This window comes from Cheilinus undulatus, linkage group 20 (genome assembly GCF_018320785.1).
Source record: "Cheilinus undulatus linkage group 20, ASM1832078v1, whole genome shotgun sequence".
NCBI classification, from domain to species: Eukaryota; Metazoa; Chordata; class Actinopteri; order Labriformes; family Labridae; genus Cheilinus; species Cheilinus undulatus.
This window is the reverse complement of record NC_054884.1, coordinates 16,700,584-16,720,675: the sequence shown is the minus strand read 5'-3', so window position 1 is coordinate 16,720,675 and position 20,092 is coordinate 16,700,584. Positions and strand designations below refer to the sequence as shown.

The 20,092-nt window shown below is 38.4% G+C and overlaps 3 protein-coding genes across 3 annotated transcripts; 2 read left to right on the top strand and 1 right to left on the bottom strand.

Annotated features, from left to right (window-relative positions):
- Window positions 1-40: 40 nt before the first annotated feature.
- Window positions 41-4,266, top strand: gnptg (N-acetylglucosamine-1-phosphate transferase subunit gamma). Its single transcript, XM_041814973.1, has 11 exons — window positions 41-173; window positions 305-359; window positions 705-772; window positions 914-968; window positions 1,092-1,175; window positions 1,272-1,365; window positions 3,095-3,209; window positions 3,293-3,375; window positions 3,544-3,672; window positions 3,768-3,849; window positions 3,924-4,266. The coding sequence occupies exons 1-11, from the start codon at window positions 107-109 to the stop codon at window positions 4,010-4,012; spliced, it is 921 nt and encodes a 306-aa protein (XP_041670907.1). The 5' UTR covers window positions 41-106; the 3' UTR covers window positions 4,013-4,266.
- A 1,738-nt stretch (window positions 4,267-6,004) lies between these two features.
- Window positions 6,005-20,056, bottom strand: LOC121528464 (uncharacterized protein C7orf50). Its single transcript, XM_041815940.1, has 6 exons — window positions 20,004-20,056; window positions 19,221-19,355; window positions 19,037-19,132; window positions 10,312-10,523; window positions 6,638-6,719; window positions 6,005-6,377 (listed from the first exon to the last, which is right to left on the bottom strand). Exons 2-6 carry the CDS (start codon window positions 19,344-19,346, stop codon window positions 6,198-6,200), a joined length of 696 nt encoding a protein of 231 aa, XP_041671874.1. The 5' UTR covers window positions 19,347-19,355; window positions 20,004-20,056; the 3' UTR covers window positions 6,005-6,197.
- On the top strand, window positions 11,550-15,851 carry LOC121528463. The gene is made up of 2 exons (XM_041815939.1): window positions 11,550-11,794; window positions 13,641-15,851. Exons 1-2 carry the CDS (start codon window positions 11,792-11,794, stop codon window positions 14,661-14,663), a joined length of 1,026 nt encoding a protein of 341 aa, XP_041671873.1. The 5' UTR covers window positions 11,550-11,791; the 3' UTR covers window positions 14,664-15,851.
- Window positions 20,057-20,092: the final 36 nt, after the last annotated feature.

The window sequence follows — 20,092 nt, the reverse complement described above, 5'->3', positions numbered from 1 at the left end:
CATGTTAATTTTTGTGACGCCACAAATCACATGATGAACCACTCAGCAAAGCAGGAAATGTAGCCCGAAAACAACAGCGCACATTTTATCCTCTTATAAATCAGCCATGTATTTGGCGTGCGGCGGAGTGCATTGTCTATTAAGACTTTGGATAGCCTGCTTATCTCTATTCGGTGAGTGCTTAAAACTGTTAGCCCTTTATAAACAAATCACAGTAGTCATACAAACCTGATTCGCTGTATTGTAATGTGTCTTGAACGAGTTAAGACAGATGGAGACTTGTTTTCTTTCCTTTTTTTCACAGTAAACTATGGATTCGCAGCTAAAATGAAGATCGTAGAAGAGCCAAACACATTTGGGTAAGTTAAGCAAAAAGTATCTCTTACACTATGCATTTGTTGGCATTAAGGTGCCCAAATATTCAGATATTTTCCAATACCACGTGTTTTAAACGATAAAATCTGTTAATTTTCTTATTATCCAAATGTACCATGTCTATATCATGAGGTAACTGCATAAAAAGGAACTAATCCATTAAAAAGTGTTGTTTGTCTGGATTTTTTGTTGATCAAAAACAAGAAATTAACCAAAGTTTGGTGCATAGGACTTCTAGATCTGTTACCAGATTATTGAAACAAGAATACACATAGTTTTCCCTCCAAATATCATGTTGAAGTTTTAAATCTCTGTATGTCTGTGTTTAGGTTGAATAATCCCTTTCTGGCTCAAGCAAGTAGACTGCAGCCTAAAGTGATCCCATCTCCAGTGTCTGGTAAAGCATCTAAGACAGTCTAGCCCCATATTTATTTAATCCTGTGTTAAGAGTTAGACTCAACACTGTCAAGAGACTTTTGTTTACCAACCAATCATTAAACCAATCATTATGTCAACAACAGTCTGTTCTCCTGCACAGGCCCTGCACATCTGCATCGGCTTGCAGGGAAGTGCTTCAGTTTCACAGAGTCAATGTAAGCTTTAGCATTGCATATCATACTTACACAGTTTTGTGTGCTGATGGTCCACTTACTCAGGTTGCATCTCAGTATTCAAAATGCTATAACAAGGTGTTTGTGTGCATTGTAATTTTGCAGGTATAAATATGAATTCTGCCCTTTTCATAATATCACCCAACATGAGCAGTCATACAGATGGAATGCTTACAGTGGGATACTAGGGTAATATTAACTTACATTACTTTTATGCAAATAACATTATGTAAATAGGAAAGAGTTTTAATTTTATAATGAGTAGCCATTGTGTGCTCCTTACAGGATCTGGCAAGAATGGGAAATAGTAAACAACACTTTCACAGGTATGTGGATGAGAGATGGGGATACTTGTGGAACCAGAAACAGAGAAACAAAGGTAAAATGTTATACTCAACAGGCTTTTTCAACATCTGTTGCTTCTTTTTTACTTAAGTATGAATCCCTTAACACCAATGTTATAATTTATAATCTTATTTAGAGTCTAGACCAAGGTGGTCAAAATTTCCAATACTCTGATAAGTTACACTGTTACTTTAATAATCGAGAAACCACTAAGGCTTTAAAAAAAGAAATACAAATCCTCAGTCTGGGTAAATACTGACTTTTCCTAAGACCTGCTGGAGTCCCAAAAGATGCAAAAGTTATGTTGATGCTGTTACAGTGCTGACTGCTGAGTAAAGCTTTCGTATTATTAAAGTAGAAAATACTTTCCATATCTATTTCATACACAGTTGTGTAGTTGGCCTGTGCTCAAAAAAATATAAAACAAAAAACAATATGCCACTATATTGTCACACGCACCTTACAGTTACATGTATCAATGCAGATGTTACAGAATTGATGCTGCCGCAAATGCTGTGACGGCAGTTTTAAAATACACATCCCCATGGCGCGTCACCCAAAAATCCAGCAGATGGCAACAGATGCTAAACTGCATGATGCAGCACATATCTCCCACCAAAACAAGTTACAGGTGGTACTGACTCTGGTAATATGGATAATTGGATAATATGTCTACTGCAAGCAAGGCTAAAAGCAAAGATATTAGATTATTTCTGGAAAGTCAGGATTTGGATATGATAGTGCAAGCTGTGCAATGAACAAGGTAAAACACAGCAGAAACACCAGTCATTATGTAATATAATGTACCAGGCTAATTAGCAGCAAGCAACAACAGCAAAGCTCACCAGGCTAGTCTGTGCTATCCAATCAGCATTGAAGGATACTGTGAAGTCAAAATTTCCCTCAGGTTCTAACCAGGAACTTCAGGAACTTAATGCTTTATTTGTTAGGACTTGACCCAAACAGTGGCACTGATATAGAGCCATGCCATTTTATGCTGAAGTAAAGCAAGTAGTTATTCTTACAAATGCAAGTGGGCTTATAGTAAAGGGAAACCAAAAAAATATATGTAAAGGTATAAAGATAACAAGAGAGACAATAGAGAGGGCCATTTTAAATTTTAAAGGTTAAATATTACTGTATTTGCATGTATTGATAGCTTAGTAAATAGACTTTTTAAATTTACATGGATCTCTGAGGGTCTGAATTCAAGTGTTTTCAGCCTTTTCTGTTACTGACAAAAAAGACAAGCTGCTAGAGTGAATTCTACATAAAACATATTGATTTCCACATTTACTATCCCAAATCAACATAATTTGTGATACGTATCATAGCATGATCTCTGTATCGGCAAACATATTGTATTGCGGAGCTGAGGGAAACTCAACCCTAGTGTGTAGTAGAGGATTAAGTCAATCAAAATTTACATAATTACATACATAATTCCCATATTGCACAAATGTTTGCTTGCATTTTTTGATAGTCTAACACAATAAATTAACCAATACTGGGTGCTTTGAACTTCTGTTTTTGAGTTACCATGGTATGGAAATTGGTATCTATATTGTTTGATTTTACTTGAATCTTATCAAAGTTTAAAATCCATGTATCATGATAACTCTAATCTAGACCATAAAAACTGGTCTTAAAGGCATTCACATTAGATACAGCACCCGTTTTCACCAGACAAAACATTCACCAATATCTGTGTCATAAATTTACAACTGAAAATTTTGCTGTGGCATGTTTCTTTGTTCCTGTAGGTAATTCTTGTCTGCAGCACAAGCAGTAAGCTTGCACAAGTCTCGGAGCCCAGTACCTGTGTGTATTCATTAACCTTTGAGACCCCTCTGGTTTGCCATCCTCACTCTCTACTAGGTAAGACGACACCTTACAGCACAAGCCAGCAGAGTAGAGTCAGTGTTTATAGTGGTCTCTTATTATTCTGCCCCATCTTTAAGTGTACCCGACACTGAGTGAGACACTGCAAAGGGAATGGAATGAGGCTGAACAGGCTCGCTATGAAGATCTCATTACTGAGCAGGTAATCAGGGAGTGTGGATTTGTGAGTCAATTACAAGCTGATGAAATGTAAGGATATACTTAGCTTTGTAAGTGTGATTCAAGCTTTGTTGTATATATTTACAAGCCATTCCAGTTTAGTTATAAATTTTATAATTTTGTCGTCTTACACGCTGTACGTTTCCTGCAGGGCTACAACAATCTTCTGAGGGATATTTTTGAGGATTCTGGTCTCCTGAAAAGCCAAAAAGTTAAAGTAAAAGAACCAGAAGTTGCTGTTGACTCAGAAACACACAACTCTTTACAGAAATGCACAGAGGTGTGTATATTTACGCTCTTGTATCGTCTAATTTGAAAAACTATTATTGCAAGACAGCTCAAAATGCAACCTAAATGTTGTATTTTTTCTCACAGGATTTTCAAAAACAGAGAGAAGAGATTGAGAGACTGCGTGCACTCCTCACTCAACACAATATTCCCTTTGATTCAAAACAAAGTAAGTGAATTCTGCAAAGTCATTTAACACATTAAAATTTTATCCATAAGTGAATTGTGTATTGTCCTTGATAGATGTTGTAGATAAAGCCAAAAGCACAGTGAGTGTGACAGTAAAGGACCGGCACCCGAGAGGGGACACCGGCCTTATTGACCTGCTGTGAACACCACCCACAAAGCTGTCACTACCTCTTTTCACTGGATTTGAGAATTTGATGAGCAACAGACACACTTCCTGGACATTACTGCTCAGGTTTGTGGAGAAAAAGTCATTCATTGGTCACATGCTTGAAGACTTGAAGGAGTTACAATACTGCACCGGCTATTTCCAGAAGCCTTTTCTGAAAGGATTATGTTGTTAACGAATCAAAACCTGTAAATATTGAACAACAAATAAACATAATTTTAATTATTTCAACTCTTATGTCCTAATAATTGATTCTGATGTTTGTGTGGGAAAAAAATGTGTCCCCAAACTCGCCATAGGCCAAGGTAAAATGGATTATCCAGATTTCATGTCTGTCATCAGAGTGATCCATCTTGCAAAGCTTGACTGGGCCAGTTTGTGTCCTTTGAGGAGAAATAGGCAGAAGCTTCAAGTGTGGTTTAGTTTAAGCAACTGCAAGAATGTTAACATGGAGATTAGCATGGAGCAGGAGTAGCTATGGCAGTAGCTTTATCAGAACTGGACAACATTTCATCATTAAAAGAGGAGCAAAGAACTGCCCTGAGGTTTTTTTTTCCCAGAATAAAAGTGGGTTTAATTTACCAACTGGCTCCTCTGACAGCAAAGAACCATGTATTGATGTGATAATAGCTGCCTGTCGAGCTTGTGTTGTTGGCAGCAGCACACACCTACTGCTTGAATGAATGTGACCAACAGACTGTATGTTTCGTTGTCACTTTTTTTTTTTTAAAGGTTTGCCCTTCCCAAACAAGCTCTATGGGCTGTTGTCTTAATGGGTGTGAAATACATCCTATGCCATGAAAATGTGCAACAGGTTATCAGGGATGGTAGGTCAAATATTTGCAGACATTTCTTCGACATTTACAACAGAATAAATGAAAAAAAAAAGGAAAACACCAAAAGTCACCATGTCTGAATTTAAAGCTCCTGTGAGTAGCATTTGTTTTGCTGGTTTTGGTGCCCCCTATGGATTGAGGAGTACCTTTAATCTCTTTGTCGTTGGCCCATACAAGTGTGAACAGGATTTGTTTTATCATCTATTTATTTATTTTTGACAAAACCTTAACTTTATCTGACACCTAGCCAGCAGCAGCATTTATAGACACTGAAAATGACAAAACAAGACAATAAAATGTGTCAGTGATGGCCTTGTTTGATTTTGGACATGGCAAAGGGGTATCAGTATTAATTTCTGCATATTTCATAACTTGCTAGAAAAAACCTCACTGCAGCTTTAAAATAAAATTGGTGTTTTGTCAAACTAAAAGTCAGTATGCAAAGCTCTTATTGGTTTATAATGTGGGTTGTAACAGCAAGCATCTCTTGAAAATATACCTCTATGATTAAATTACACAAATACAGGAAGATGTGTCACCAGCCTTTGACCACAAGTAGACGGTTTCCTTCCTTAAATAGGTGTAATTTTTAAGTTGTAATGTAACTTTGAGTGCAAACGTCTATCCATATGCAGGGCTGAAGAGTTATACTTCTGTATATCTGTTACAGACACAACAGAACTTGCGTATATGAAGAGTATAAAAAGTTAACATAAGCTTATAACCTAACCATAGAAAGTGCAAGTGAAAGAGTGAGTCCGCAGTACTCTAAAAGCTGTTTAGTTTTCTTTTTTTAAATAAAATTTCTTCATGTTTATGCCTTGAGTGCAAGAGAAGGTTATGCCCATCAGTGGCTGCTCAGGTTATGGGGTTTGACAAGCACAAACATGTCTGGAGTTGAAGCATTCCTGAGACTTCTAACTCCAGGAGACTCTCAAGCTTTATGTGTCATCTTCAGAGGTTTTCATTTCTCCTCCTTGGTCCATGAACTGGAGTTTGGAAATTTTATATTGTGTACAAGTTTTGGAAATTAAGTTGCTGTCAAAGAAAACTTTGTTATTTCTCTTATTTTAAAGAAAAGGATTACAACCAGGGAAAAAAAATGCACACATTATAAGAAGACACAGAGAAGATAAAGAAATCTAGATGTATTCATATAAAAATATGAGCATGGCTTGTAATTACATCAAACTCCTCCATTACTCAAAACACCAATAAGAAACACTACATTCAAAACAATATCCGAGGGAGATATTAGTCCACTCGTGAGCATGTTTCAGTCTTTTTCTGCAGGATTTAAAGGTCTTTTCTGTGGCAGTAATGTGCTTAAGTGAGCAGCTGAATAACTTCTCTGGCTCGGTGCGCCCTCTGCTGGACGTCTGTGTCTTCTGGTGCTTGTCCCGACTCTTCTATAAGAGCCAAGGCTTTCTGCACTGTGGTGTCTCTGGCTCCTCCACGCAGCCCCTCAAGGTACTGTAGCAGCAAGGAAAACTTCTCATCTGGAATCTAGAAACATATTTGCTAAGGTTGTTAAAGCGTTAAATTCTCTAAATAACCTTTGATATTTTAATGATCACAAAAAGTAAAACTAACTCCAATATTTCATTATGCGAATAACTTTTAGTAATTTGTAATAAATGTATAGCAAATTGAAGTTCTAAAGCACTGGCATTGTGCTCAAGCTCAAGTGTAACTTAAACAGATAAAGGCACTTCTTCCATCTGAACCTCAGCTGAGCTGAGATATATGCAGCAGGTTAACTTTACCTTTTCAGGGTCAAACATGTGCTGCAGTAACCACGTCTGTCTGGTCTTTTGGAACTTCCATTCTGTGCGGTTTTCAGCCCAGCTGCAGAAAAAGAAAGTAATGTGGTCTCTGGTGAAACACCAGTTAACAAAATGGCAACCCTGTTTAAAACATAAACTGTACTGCACTGTTGTGTAATGTGGCAAAAAAAATAAAATAAATAAATAAGAGTTTATTTTTCATGTAATAGATACTGGCCTGATCTGTGATACAGTCATTGGCCTCCTGGTGATGAATATTGTTACTTGGTTCTTTTTAACATCATACAATGCTGAAAAGTAATGTAGGGATGACACATATGCGGTAAAACTGAAATCAAATTGCAGTGAATAAATACAGGGAATCCTGCACTTGACCTCTGAAAGGACATTCTTTAGTTAAATGCCGTTATATGATTGTCTTGCAGTGTACACTATACAGTCATGGATTAAAATATTGGCACCCCTGGAATTTTTCCAGAAAATACACAATTTCTCCCAGAAATTGTTGCAATTACAAATGTTTTTGGTATACATGTGCTTATTGCCTTTATGTGCATTGGAGCAACACAAAAAAATCCAAAGAAAAAAGCCAAAATTGACATAATTTTACACAAAACTCAAAAAATGGGCTGGACAAAATTATTGGCACCCTCTACTTAATATTTGGTTGCACACCCTTGGAAAAAATTAACTGAAACCAATCACTTCCTATTACCATCAACAAGCTTCTTACACCTCTCAACTGGATTTTTGGACCACTCTTCTTTTGCAAACTGCTCCAGGTCTCTCAGATTTGAAGGGTACTTCAACCTGCTTCAACCTGCACCAGCAGGTTTAAGATCTCGTCATAGGTGTTAAATGGTATTTAGATCCAGACTCATTGCTGGCCACTTCAGTACTCTCCAGTGCTTTGTCTCAAACCATTTCTTGGTGCTTTTTGAGGTATGTTTGGGGTCATTGTCCTGCTGGAGCACCCATGACCTCTGACGCAGACCCAGCTTTCTGACACTAGGCCTTACATTGTGGCCCAAAATTTTTTGATAATCTCCAGATTTTATGATTCCTTGCGCACAGTCAAGGCACCCAGTGCCAGAGGCAGCAAAATAACCCCAAAACATCCTTGAACCTCCACCATGTTTGACTGTAGGTACTGTGTTCTTTTCTTTGTAGGCCTCATTCCATTTTCTGTAAACAGCAGAATGACGTGCTTTTCCAGAAAGCTCTACCTTAGTCTCATCTGTCCACAAAATGTTCTCCCAGAGGGATTGAGGCTTGCTCAGGTACATTTTGCAAACTCCTGTCTGGATTTTTTATGTCTCTTTTAGGGCTGTAGTCAACCAAAGAAAAACTTGGTCGACCAAAATCGCACCCAGGCACCAATTAATCGATTGGTCGTTCAGGGAAAAAATGTCATTCATTATAAAAAGTTACGTCTTTGAGGACTAATTCAATCCATCCAGGCTCCTCACTGCACCTGCTTGGTACTCTAAATGATCCTAAAATGAACGTAACAAGCCTTTGGAAGCATTAATATATCTTTTCGGCTCATCACGTCTTACTATATAATATAATTAATTGAGAAACGATCAGCGCGCACCTGCCTTTGATCTCCGTGATCCCAGCGCGGTAACTCTTTAAACTCATACAGCTTACAAAGGTCATCGATTTCCATTCGTTTGTAAAGGTAACTATTGACAGGATTACTTGATCCAGCCCGCGCTGTGTCATTTACGAGCATAAAGCAGGCAGCATGCAGCGTTTATTTACGGAGGTGAGAGGAAAAAAGTTCGGTCGTCGGGACTTAATGACCAGCTGACATCGCCTTTTATCACCTCTCCTTTCTGTGTGACTGTAAGAGAAGCTAACACTAACGTGAACACTTTAAGGAGATTATAAAACGAGATGATACTACGCAGCCTATTTGCCGACAGGTAAATTAAACTGACCGCGGGAGTTGATGCGGTGAGGGAGGGCAGAGCAGAGACACTCAGCAGCGCCACTTCAGTACAAACAGCCTGCAACTTTGTGACAAGTTGATGTGTTGCTTCTGAGCATTACTGCTGTAAAATATCAGAAAATATCCCACTGTGGTAGCTTTGTGTGCTTCTCTACCTGTAATTCCAAGAGCTGCATTGCTTCTGTTCCCAGCAGCACGTCTCCTGGGAGAAATGGTGTATTTTCTGGAAAAATTCCAGGGGTGCCAATACTTTCGTCCATGACTGTATCTCAGCCTTACAGTTCAAAACACCAACAACAAGAAGTTAAAATGTTCCTGCCTCCAGACAAGCTTTTTCCACGATGATCACACAGGACAGTTTCTTGAATAAGGTCTAAAGACACTCTCATGTTATGAACTTGTCAGAAAGTGGAACAGCGTTCATCAGCACAGATAACAGACTAATATAATCACAGCTGTGATCCTGAATGGAGGACTAGACTGCAGGGTTTTGGCCTCTGGCTGCATGCATGATTGGTGAGTTCTGTGTAGGTTTGCTCTCCCCCTAAATGAGGAAAATACTCATTTTATAATCAGTAATAGTAAACATAACACAGAAAACATTTCAGTACTTTCCATACACTGTAAAAGACAGAGTATTTCATGATTTATGTATTTTAAATTTATTAGTAAAAGATTGAATAAAGTCCTTTTCAAAATAAAACTGCTAAATTTGACTTTATATTGATTTTTACTTTCTGCAAACAATTTTATTAAATATCCAATAGAACAGTCTATTTTTATCACCAAACTAGTGTCATTTGGGGCTGAATTAAATTCAGCTGCTGAAAGGCCATTTCAAAATATTGCGATATATACCGTGTATCGGGATAAAGCAAAAATATATTGGGATATCAATTTTAGGCCATATCGCTCAGCCCTAGAATGAACAAAGAAAAGACTTGTTGTAGGTCTGTTGTTCCTGCCTAAAACTTTAAAAATGTATCAGTACAAATGTCAAAAATTTGCCGTTGATATATGCTGATATTCACAGCCAAAATATCAGTTTCAAATATCAGCAGAAATTTTGCTGTCTGCCGATTACAATATCTGGCCGATAATATCGTGCATCCCTAGTTTCCATGGCTGAGCAGCTGCATGCAAGCCTCACATCACCAAGCACCGGATGGAGTGGTGGAAATCACACTGACACTGGACTGTGGAGCAGTGATAAGGTGTTTGTGGAGTGATGGATCACACTTCTCTGTTTAGCAGTCAGATGGGCAAGTCAGATGTTGGGAGAACGTTACCTGCCTGACTGCACTGTGCCAACTGTAAAGTTGAATGGAGGAGGGATAATAGCATTAGGCTGTTTTTTAGGGTTTGAGCCCCAACATGCACCTTTGGGATAAACTGGCACAGAGAGTGCAAGCTGGGCCTTCTCGTCAAACATCAGTGCCTAACCTCATAAATCCTCTACTGAACAAATGGCCACAAAAACACTGTAAAATCTTACGTAAAGCCTGAAAGAAGAATGGAAGCTGTTACAGCTGCAAAAGGGGGACCAACTCCATATTAGAGTGCATGTATATAATGCCATAACAGTCCCTGGTTGTGTAATGGTCATGTGGCTGAATACTTTTGTCAATACACATCTTTATGTGTCTCCATGATGGTTTTGATGTCCTGGAGTAATTAAACATGTACTGTATCTTACCATGTGAGATAGTCTAGGGCCTGCTGAGGTGCAGTGGGTCCAGATGGCTTGGTTTTCTCTGGTGTCACTCCCTCAGCTTTCATTCTCTGCTTCTCCTCCTTTTTCAAGATCTTCTTCATCTTCCTCTCCAGGACCCTTTTCTCCTCTGGGCTCAGGTCTTCCTCTACCTCCACCTCATGTGCCTCCTTTGGTGCAATGGGTGGATCTGAAATCTGTCAGAGCAAATCAAAAGGCTCTTGGGAGTTATCTACTGACACAGGACTTCCTTCACAGACTCTTATCATTTTTGTTGGTGTGAAACATTCATCAGATATCCCAAAATAACTCACACCAACTGGGAAAGCGTGATCAGACAAATTTTAGAACAATCACTCCACTTTTTGTGTATATACACACCCTTTTTCATTTTATCTTAGTTTCTGGGTTGCAGAGCTTATCTTTCTAATTTGCCACAATACAAAGAGCTTTTTTTGTACCGACTGTAAAATAAATGTGACATTATGTTGTTCTGCAGTACAGCAAAATGCCAGTGGAACTCAAACACAAGCTAACTTTCTGTTCATCTGCAGCTCAGAGGGACGTTTCCTGTACCTACAAACATATGAGGTCAGCATCTAATGCATTTATAGTGTGGGCTGAAGTTTTCTGTGGTGCACAACTTCCCCTCAGCATTGCATATGAAGCTCTAATGCTTATGAAGGGAGCTTGCAGATTTTAAAAATGAACAATTGTGTGGTTGTTTGTTAAAGAAGTATGCAAAGAAGAGGAACAGGGGAATTTTCAAATGAAACAAAAGCTCAGTTTTAGTTTCGCAGCAGAAACTTTCTGACATGTAGTTTCTATTAGCCCATTTATTTGCAGAACTGCAGCTAAGAAAAAAGGGTGATTTTTTGGCTTATCCCCTCTTGTGCATGTGTAAGTCTTGATCTCTGACAAAAAAAAAAAAAAAAATCTTTTCATTGAGAAAGTGAAATTCATGATATTGAAATTCTAAAAAATGGCCACACCTTGTCTGATACTTCCTGTGGCAGAGGTTAAAAGGTTAATAAAACAACTATTTAGAAAGAATCCGTCCTTTCTCTGACAGTGCTGTTTGCAGTTGTGGTTTATAAATAGGCATCAATGTTACTTTCAGTCTGTCACTATGCAAAAAAACACACAGAGTTTAACGTCTGTGTTTAACTCTCAGGATGTCAAACAAGCAGCTCAGTATGCTCTCTGATTTAACGGACCTCCGTCTGCAGGGTGATGAAAAAAAACACCCCCCAAAAAAAAACAGAAGGAAGGGGAGGAAAAGATTTTGATCACATGGCCACGAAGTCACTCTGAAAGTATGCTCTGGCGAGGTAAAGCCCACAGAAACATAAAATTCCTTCACAGAAAACAGCAGTCTCCATGCACGAGCTCAGTTTCGGAGGTTTGAGTCGATCGGGGCTGCTGGATTCAAAACAGAAGACGAGCGGGCGACGGAAGCAGAAAAATGGTAAGTGGAAACATGTGTGCTCACTGAGCAGGCAGTTCCCCAAAGAGTGGGAGACGAAGACTGGTCAACTTGTGGCTGTAGACATGTCAGAAACCTTATGAATCAATTTAATCAGCACTAATTATTCTATTTAAGACATCTATATTTTTTCCACCCTTTTCTTTTGCTGTGTGATATACTTCATCTGTGTTTGTGTGCTGAAAGAGAGGATGGATGAAAATGGCTTGAAACTTGCAGAACTGGAATATGCGTGAACAAAGTCAAGATTCTGTGAAAATATCAGAAGCTTTTGTGTGCTTATATGGAATTCATTTGTTTGTTTTTCAAAAATTTACATTTTTTTCATTGATTTCCTGTTAATGAAAAATACTTTCAGTTAGGATATACAAAAGTATCAGGTGAAGTTCTAATTTATATGTTAGCATATATAGGAAGGAAATGTGCTGCATGTTGTAAGAGTGGGAGCTCTGTGGAAATCGTATTATATGACTAACTATCTTAGCTATTTCAAACTTTGTATAAAATCAATATCAAAAAGCTGATTAATGAGTTTAATTTATGAGGAAAAATATGTTAATTTTTGTAGCATGTTACAGTGTATCTTTGAAGCAGGAATCAATAAAAAATGTCTGACCAAACTTAACTGACAGTTGAGTGGATTTCTATGTAACCCCTGATTGGAGAAAATGCTTGATAAGTGGGTAGGGCGATTCAGAAACAGGCATGATTACATCAGTGGGTGTTTTCTCTTTTCATTGAGTGTGTTTCCTCCTTTAATTCTCTGTTTTCTCTTTACAGTTAGTGTGTTTTCTCTTTTATTGGCAGTGCATTCAGAAAGTATTCAGATCCCCTGCACTTTTGTCAATTTCGTTATATTGCAGCCAAATGCTATAGTCATAAAAATATTACTTTTATTTTCATTAATCTACATTCAGTACCCCATCTGGACAGAGTGAAAAAAGAATTTTAGAAATTCTGCAAATGTATTAAAAGTAAAAAAACTTGAATATCACATTGCCTTCTTGAGATTGCAACAAACTCCATGTGAAAGCCAAGAGGGCTTTCATGTGTTTTGCACTAAAAGGCTTCTGTCTAGCCACTCTGCCATAAAGCCCAGATCAGTGGAGGGCTGAGGTAATTGTTCTCCTTCTGGAACTCCCATCTCCCTAAAGGATCTCTGGAGCTCAGTGAGAATGACTATCAGGTTCTTGGCCAGACCAGCTCTTGGAAGAGTCCTGGTTGTGCACAACTTTTTCCATTTGAGAATTATGGAGGCCACTGTGCTCTTGGGAACTTCTAGTGCAACAGAATTTTTGTAACCTTCCCAGATCTGTGCCTTGCAACAATTCCGTATGCATTGTCAGCAGCGAGGCCTTCTATAGAGAGGTGTGTGACCCTTTTCAAACCATGTCCAATCAACTTAATTAACCACAGGTGGACTCTAATCAAGGTGTAGAAACATTTCAGCAAAGATCGACAAAAATGGGAGGAACCTGAGCTAAATTTCAAGTTCTTGCAAAGGGTATGAATAGTTATGTCAATGTGATATTTTGTTTATTTTTTAAATAAATTTTCAAAAATTCCTAAAATTTTGTTTGTATTTTTTCATAACGGGGTACAGAGTGTAGACTAATGAGAATTAAAATGCTTTTTCTCGACCATAGCATCAGGCTGCAACAAAAATTAAAAGTATCTCGCTTAAGCATGTGACACAATTTAAGTGCATTTCTTCCGTATTGTGTGTTTTCTCTTTACATTAGGTGTGTTTTCTCTTTTTAATTCTCTGTGTTTCCCTTTAAATTTCATGTGTCTCTTTACATTTCATGTTTTCTCCTCTCATTTCCAGTCAAATCAAAGCCTGGTCTTGTTCCCGAGCAGTGCCACACCTTCATTTTCCAACACCTCTTCGAACTCCAGTTTGGACCTGATTGCAGCCAACGACATCACCTCCACAGCAAACTATGTCTACAGTTTCTTTGCATTTTTGGGCTTCATTGCCGGCTGCTTCCTGCTCTACAGCTTTGTTCAGACCTACAGGGCTCAGAGACGTCTGGCCTGGCTTGACTGCCTCCTCTGGGCCTTCTGTGGCTCTCAGCTGCTGCTCCTGCTCCTCTCTCTCCACACTGTCACCCACAGACCTGCCTACCTGGTGACTACAGGTTTAGGCTGTGCTGTTCTGTCTTTTGTCATCAATGTGACCTCTCTGTGCGGCCTGTTGGTGTTGGTTCTCATGGCTTACGTCCTCACTCTGGATCCACCATCACACGCTCTGCTGAGGAAGCCTGTTGTCTGTGTGGCTCTGGTGACCCTGACGTCTCTGCTTGTTTCTGTGCTGCTGGCTGGGCTTCGTGGTCCAAGCGAGGGTCTGCAGAATAACAGCACTTGCTTTATGGATCCAGCTCATTCTGGAGTTTCATATGCAGCTACACGGATGTGCCTCATCTTACTGATTCCCTACATCCTCCAGATGGGACTCCTGATCAGCGGCTGTGTGCGGCAGTGGAAATCAAAAGGCCGTTTCCTCTCTGGCGCTGAAGAAGGTCCCATGTTCCTGACGGTCACCTTGGTTGTGTTTTTCTGCCAGCTCTTCTACAGTGTGGCCCTGCTGAGAGCAGCACATCTACAGAGGGAAGGGCTGAGCTTTCGTGAGCAGGCGTTTCTGAGCGTGGCTGAGTTTGTGCTGTTCACAGGGAGCAGCGCCAGCCTGCTGCTTATGCTACTCATGCATAGGCCATGCAGGGACAGTCTGCATGGAGTATTCAGGCAGCTGAGGGACTGCTGCAGGAACCCGGGGCGGACACAGCCCAACAGGAACATCATTGCTCCTCATATCGAGATCACTGGCACCCTGCAGGACATCGAGTCATAGGGAACTAAACAATCTGATGTACAGGAAAAGAAGAACTGTACTCTTTGAGATGTAATGTCACTGATTTTTCTGGCTCGAACTGTATATTATTTTCCTCTTTCTGTTACTCTTAAGTAGCACTGTAAATTTTTATATCTATTCATCTTTTTTTTTTAGAGCCTCCATATTTTTTACAACTTGCTTTGAGTTTGAATTTGAATACAAGTTATTTTGGCTGTCTCCTCAAATATTTTCAGCATGTTGGCACACTCCTTTTTGTTACTTTAGATACAATGAGTCTGAAAAGTTTTTTTTAATCCACAGCTTTAAATAAGACACTTAAGAAAGGACTCATGCCTTAGCATGTCTTAATTTTATATGTCTACAACAAGCTCTTAGACACACCTCCTCTCTTTAAAACAGGCCCTGTCTGCATTACCATGACTGCACAAAAGCCTATTTAGACTATTTGCCTGGAAAAAGCTCTGCAATCCTCCAAATGCCACATAGGAAACATTTAGTCAGGGAAAATACAAAAAGCCAAAAGCGCCAATACTGTTCACTGCAGGATTTTTAAATGTGTTAGAAAAACCAAACAGGCAACTCTAACGACACTGCCTGTCCCATTAATTTGAGGAAATTGTTTGGCACCAGTTCTAGGAATAACACATGCACAGATCATATTACATCATTTTATCACTGAGTGGCAGAAAACCAGAGACCAGTGGGAAAGTTAAACAAAAGCTGTGCTTGGTAAGGTGTGGTGTCATGTAAAATGTCAGAGCTGTTACACTCACTCACTGTGTAAAATCCTTGTGGCAACAGTAAGTCAACTTCTCTTCTCTCCAAATGTTAATGGGTAAAATCATAGATGCATTACAGCACAATCATTCATCATAAGTGTCAAACAGGTCAAAACAGAAGAAAAAAATACAAATCAATCTGGTGTTAGAGGAAGCCTGAAAGAAGAAATGAGACAAACTTCATGTGCCCTTCTAAATTTTTGCCTGTACTTTTCTCTGCAAAAAATCCCTGGACTCCCTAGAAATATTTCTACGCGATAACATTCTCACTATATTGTTGTGTTAAAACCTGAGTACCAGGCGCTGTTAACGAGTTTTTCTACACATTTTGTTTCTACATATATATTATTTGTTATCATTATTATGCAAATAAAATATTATTTGAAAATAAAAACAGGGACTTTAAGTCTGAATACTCTAATATTTTTTTCACTTCAGCACCTATGAGAAACTCTGATTGTGTCGAATTCAAGACTGCTGACTGCAGATCTCAGACTCTCAGTCTCTTGCAGACCACTACTGTGACATGACACCTCTGTCAGACTGTAATTACGAGCTAAAACTTTCAAAATGAAATTGTAATCATTCTGGTTAGGGTTATGGTAAGGATTATGGTAAGGGTTAGGATACCAAACCTTGACATTCAAAAACCAGAATGGCAAAACCTGATTATAAAATGTTTGATAAAGCCACCAAACAGTCTGCTCGCAGAAAAAAAGTTTGTCCTCCATGAAACATTCTAACACAGTTAATGTAGCTAAGGCTAAAGCTAACATAACGCTACATAAGTAATGTAATTACATAAGTAATGTAGCAAAGGCTACAAAGCTGTGGTTGCCATGTTAGATTATGCCAAGATTGTTACATCTAATGCATAGATATCTATCCCATCATAAAGCATCACTGCCTCTTTGATCATATCTATGAAGCTCATGCTGCTACAGCTAACACAGATAGTTTGGCTTAAGTAGTAACGCTAACTACATAGTTAGCAGGGCTATCAGTGTGTCCCAAATAGCATACTTCTGTACTAAATACTTAAGTGTGCATAGGGTGTTACACTGAGAAGTACCATATAATTAAATGCAGTGTACTACTTGGACCCTTAAAACATCCAAAAATTCGGTGTGGAACCGTAAACAGTTTGCACCCTCGAAGAGCACCACGTAAGTCATGTAGCATATTTTATGCTATCAGTATGCTAGTGCGCTAACTAATATTACCATTTGCTGGCTAGCTAACATGAATTAGCAGCAGCAGTTGATTTCAGTCAAGGAAAAGGCATTTAGGGTAAAGTATTTTTATTTTTGTTAACAGGAAATGTTAACATAAATACAAGTTACATGAATCTAAAAGTGAGTTATAATGGTTATCAAATTCTGTCTATCATTAAATGTCTTTCATATCTTGCTGTTAAAAAGAAGTAAAAGAAGATAACAGAGGCTATTAAACCAATCCTTCCTTTTAGTGCAAAATGGCAGTGTACGAATGGAAAGAATACTAACCCACTTTGCTTAAATGCTCTGTACTGCATTCAAGTTTACTGAAATACACTATACTAACAGAAGTGTGTTATTTGAAACACACTGTATGTTAGCTTTAGCTAAAGCTAATGAAGCTAAAGCCAGCCACTGTTCGCTAACTCGGGTCTATACATAATCTAACCCAGGATTTGACCTCTGACCTCTATTCTGTTTAATTTGTTGGATGATTAATCTCTTTGCTTTTCTGCTCCTGTATATGTGTGTTTCTGAAAATGGAATATCACCTGTTATTATTTAAGATATGAAATGTGTTACCAACAATAATTTGCATGGGAAAAATAAGAAAAAAAAAACCATTTTGTTAATCACCTCGTCTGTCACCTACTTTGTGACAGGGGTTAAAAACAAATAAATTATATGCCACAGTGATTAACCACATTTTTTGTAAAGCTGAGTTCAATTTCACTTTCCAAAAACCAGGCCTGATTACTGCCAGACCTGTTGAATCAAGAAATCACTGAAACAGGCCTGACAAAGTGAAAAAGGTTAGAATATCTTCAAAAGCATCAACATCATGCTGCGCCCTGAAGTAATTCAAGAACAGATGAGAAACAAAGTCATTGACATGTTCAGGCTGGAAAGGGTCACAAAGCCATTTCCAAGGCTTCGCAACCCCAGTGAGAGCCATTATCCACAAATGGAGAAAACTTGGAACAGTGGTGAACCTTCCCAGGAGAGACTGGCCAACCAAAATTACTCCAAGAGTGCATCGACGGAGGTCACAAAAGAACCCAGAACATTATCAAGACCTGCAGGTCTAACTTGACTCAGTTAAGGTCAGTGTTCATGATTCAATAATGAGAAAGACACTGGGCAAAATGACATCCACAAGAGAGTCCCAAGGTCAAAACCACTGCTGACCAAACAGAATACAAAGGGTTGTCTCACATATGCAAAAAAAAACAAACAAACCAAAAAACAAAAAACATCTTGATGATCCCCAAGACCTATAGAAAAATGTTCTGTAGACTGACGAGACAAAAGTTAGGCTACACTTTTTAGAAGATGTGTGTCCCGTTACATCCGGCATAAAACTAACACAGCATTTCATAAATAGAACATCATACCAGCAGTCAAACATAAACATGTTACAGTGTTACAACACATTTCGTATTCACAGCACTGTATTTAGGTATCCAGCATTTCTACTAACTCACAATTTTGAAAACAGCCAACAGTGGCCTTTGTTCATTGTCTGCCTATGTCTGGAAAACACAAATCTGATTGACCGTTCAGAATCTGTGCTCCTTGTAGCACCACAATGAATCAATCAATCAGTCAGTCAAAGAATGAATGTCCCACACCTGTTATTTCCACCTTTGGATCTCCACCCACAGTCATCGAGGCACAAAGCTGCACTTATGTCTGCAAATGCCAGGTAAGTGTGATTTACATTCAAAGAGACATAAACCAAAAGAGACTATTTTGAGAAAGACTGTTTAAGGCTGTTTTATAAAAGGTCAAAGACTTCATCAGGAGCTGGATCCATATCACATGTTGACTGATGTTTAGTTAAATTACAGAGGACTATGTTAAAAGGTGGAAAGGGGGCAGATTTAAATCCCTGAATCTGTCAATACTAGAACCAATTTGACAAAAAGTTGCAGAGAAGCAGCTATAATATATTTATCGCAGGTGCAGATTTTTATGCCTTCACTAGGTTGAGTTGTTTGTACAGAAATGTCAGGAAAATGGGGGGGACAGAATACCTGCTAAAACTATGTAACATTTCCCTTAATTGTTAACCAAAATAAAGGTGGCCACCACTGACCATTATTAGGCATCAAAAGAGGGATGCAACCTTATGTGCTAGCATCTGAGGAGCTTTTATTCTTGTTTTGATGGTATGTTTTAAATGGTTTTGTTTTATGTTGTGTTTTCCTTTCATAGTTTTGAGTTTTGACTGTGCTTGCGTAGACAAAGAGCTGAAGAGATCTAGTTTAATCTATCTTTACAGAGAGACCCAACATGCTTAATTAACATAACTTAGGCTGTTGTAAATAAGATATCCTGTACTCGTGAAAAATCTAGATAGCTTCACTCTTACCTCTGCTTCCTTTGCTGTTTGTTTCTTTTTTCTTTTCTTTTTCTGTTTTTTAACATCTGTTGTTCCTGTCACATCAGGAATCTGTACTGGAACTTCCTGCAGTAAATAAGCATTTGTTAGTTTCTGGGAAACATGACTGGGTTTTTTTAAACTAACAGAGGGATACTAGGGATGTGATACACACCTCTATTTCGATTTTCTTCTTTTTATTTTTGACTGTAGAGTCCTCCATCCTTTTCTCATGAAAGTCATCTCGACTCCTCCTTTTGGTTGGAAGCATTTCTGGTTTCAAAGATTTGTCTTTGGCCATGAGTTAATCCTACAAACAGAACAATAAACATGCTACTCAGAGTTGGAAAAGTGTACGACTATTGACTCAAGTTGAAGTTTGCTAAAGGTTTACTTGAGTAAAAGTACTGGTGTATACATTTACAAAAGGAAAAGTAAAAAGTATCACATTTAAAGTTTCCTTTAAGTACTGAGTCGCTACTAAGGAGTTGTACAGTGTATTGTGCTCAAGTAAAAGTACAGTTACTATGGTCAAAACTTACTTAAGTAGAAGTAAATGTACCCAAAAAATCTACTCAATAACAGTAACTTGAGTAAATGTACTTAGTCACTTTCCACCCCTGGTGTTACAAATAAACAATTTAGCAGATGTATGTCCTTTATTGCAGACAAATAAACACAGAAACCGAGGAGGATGATAATATGAACCTAACTACACAGATAACTGTGTGAACGTCACTTTATTCACATGAAGAGCCCCTAATGTGTCTATGAGGTATGGATGCATGAAGTGATCCACTCGATATCACTCATGTGTTTAAGGTTTTTAAGAAGGCAAAGATAGGATATATTAGCATTTTTGATAGCTACCAACATAAATAAGTTATCTTATCTTAAACCTATCCTAATCCTGACTTGAATACTGACACAAATAATTTTGGGGAAAAAAATTACTCACGTTAATGAAGAAAAACGTGCAGACCTCTTGTAGGCACAAAACAAGCATGGGACTGTACCAGGAAGTGATGTCAACTGGGACAAATGTGA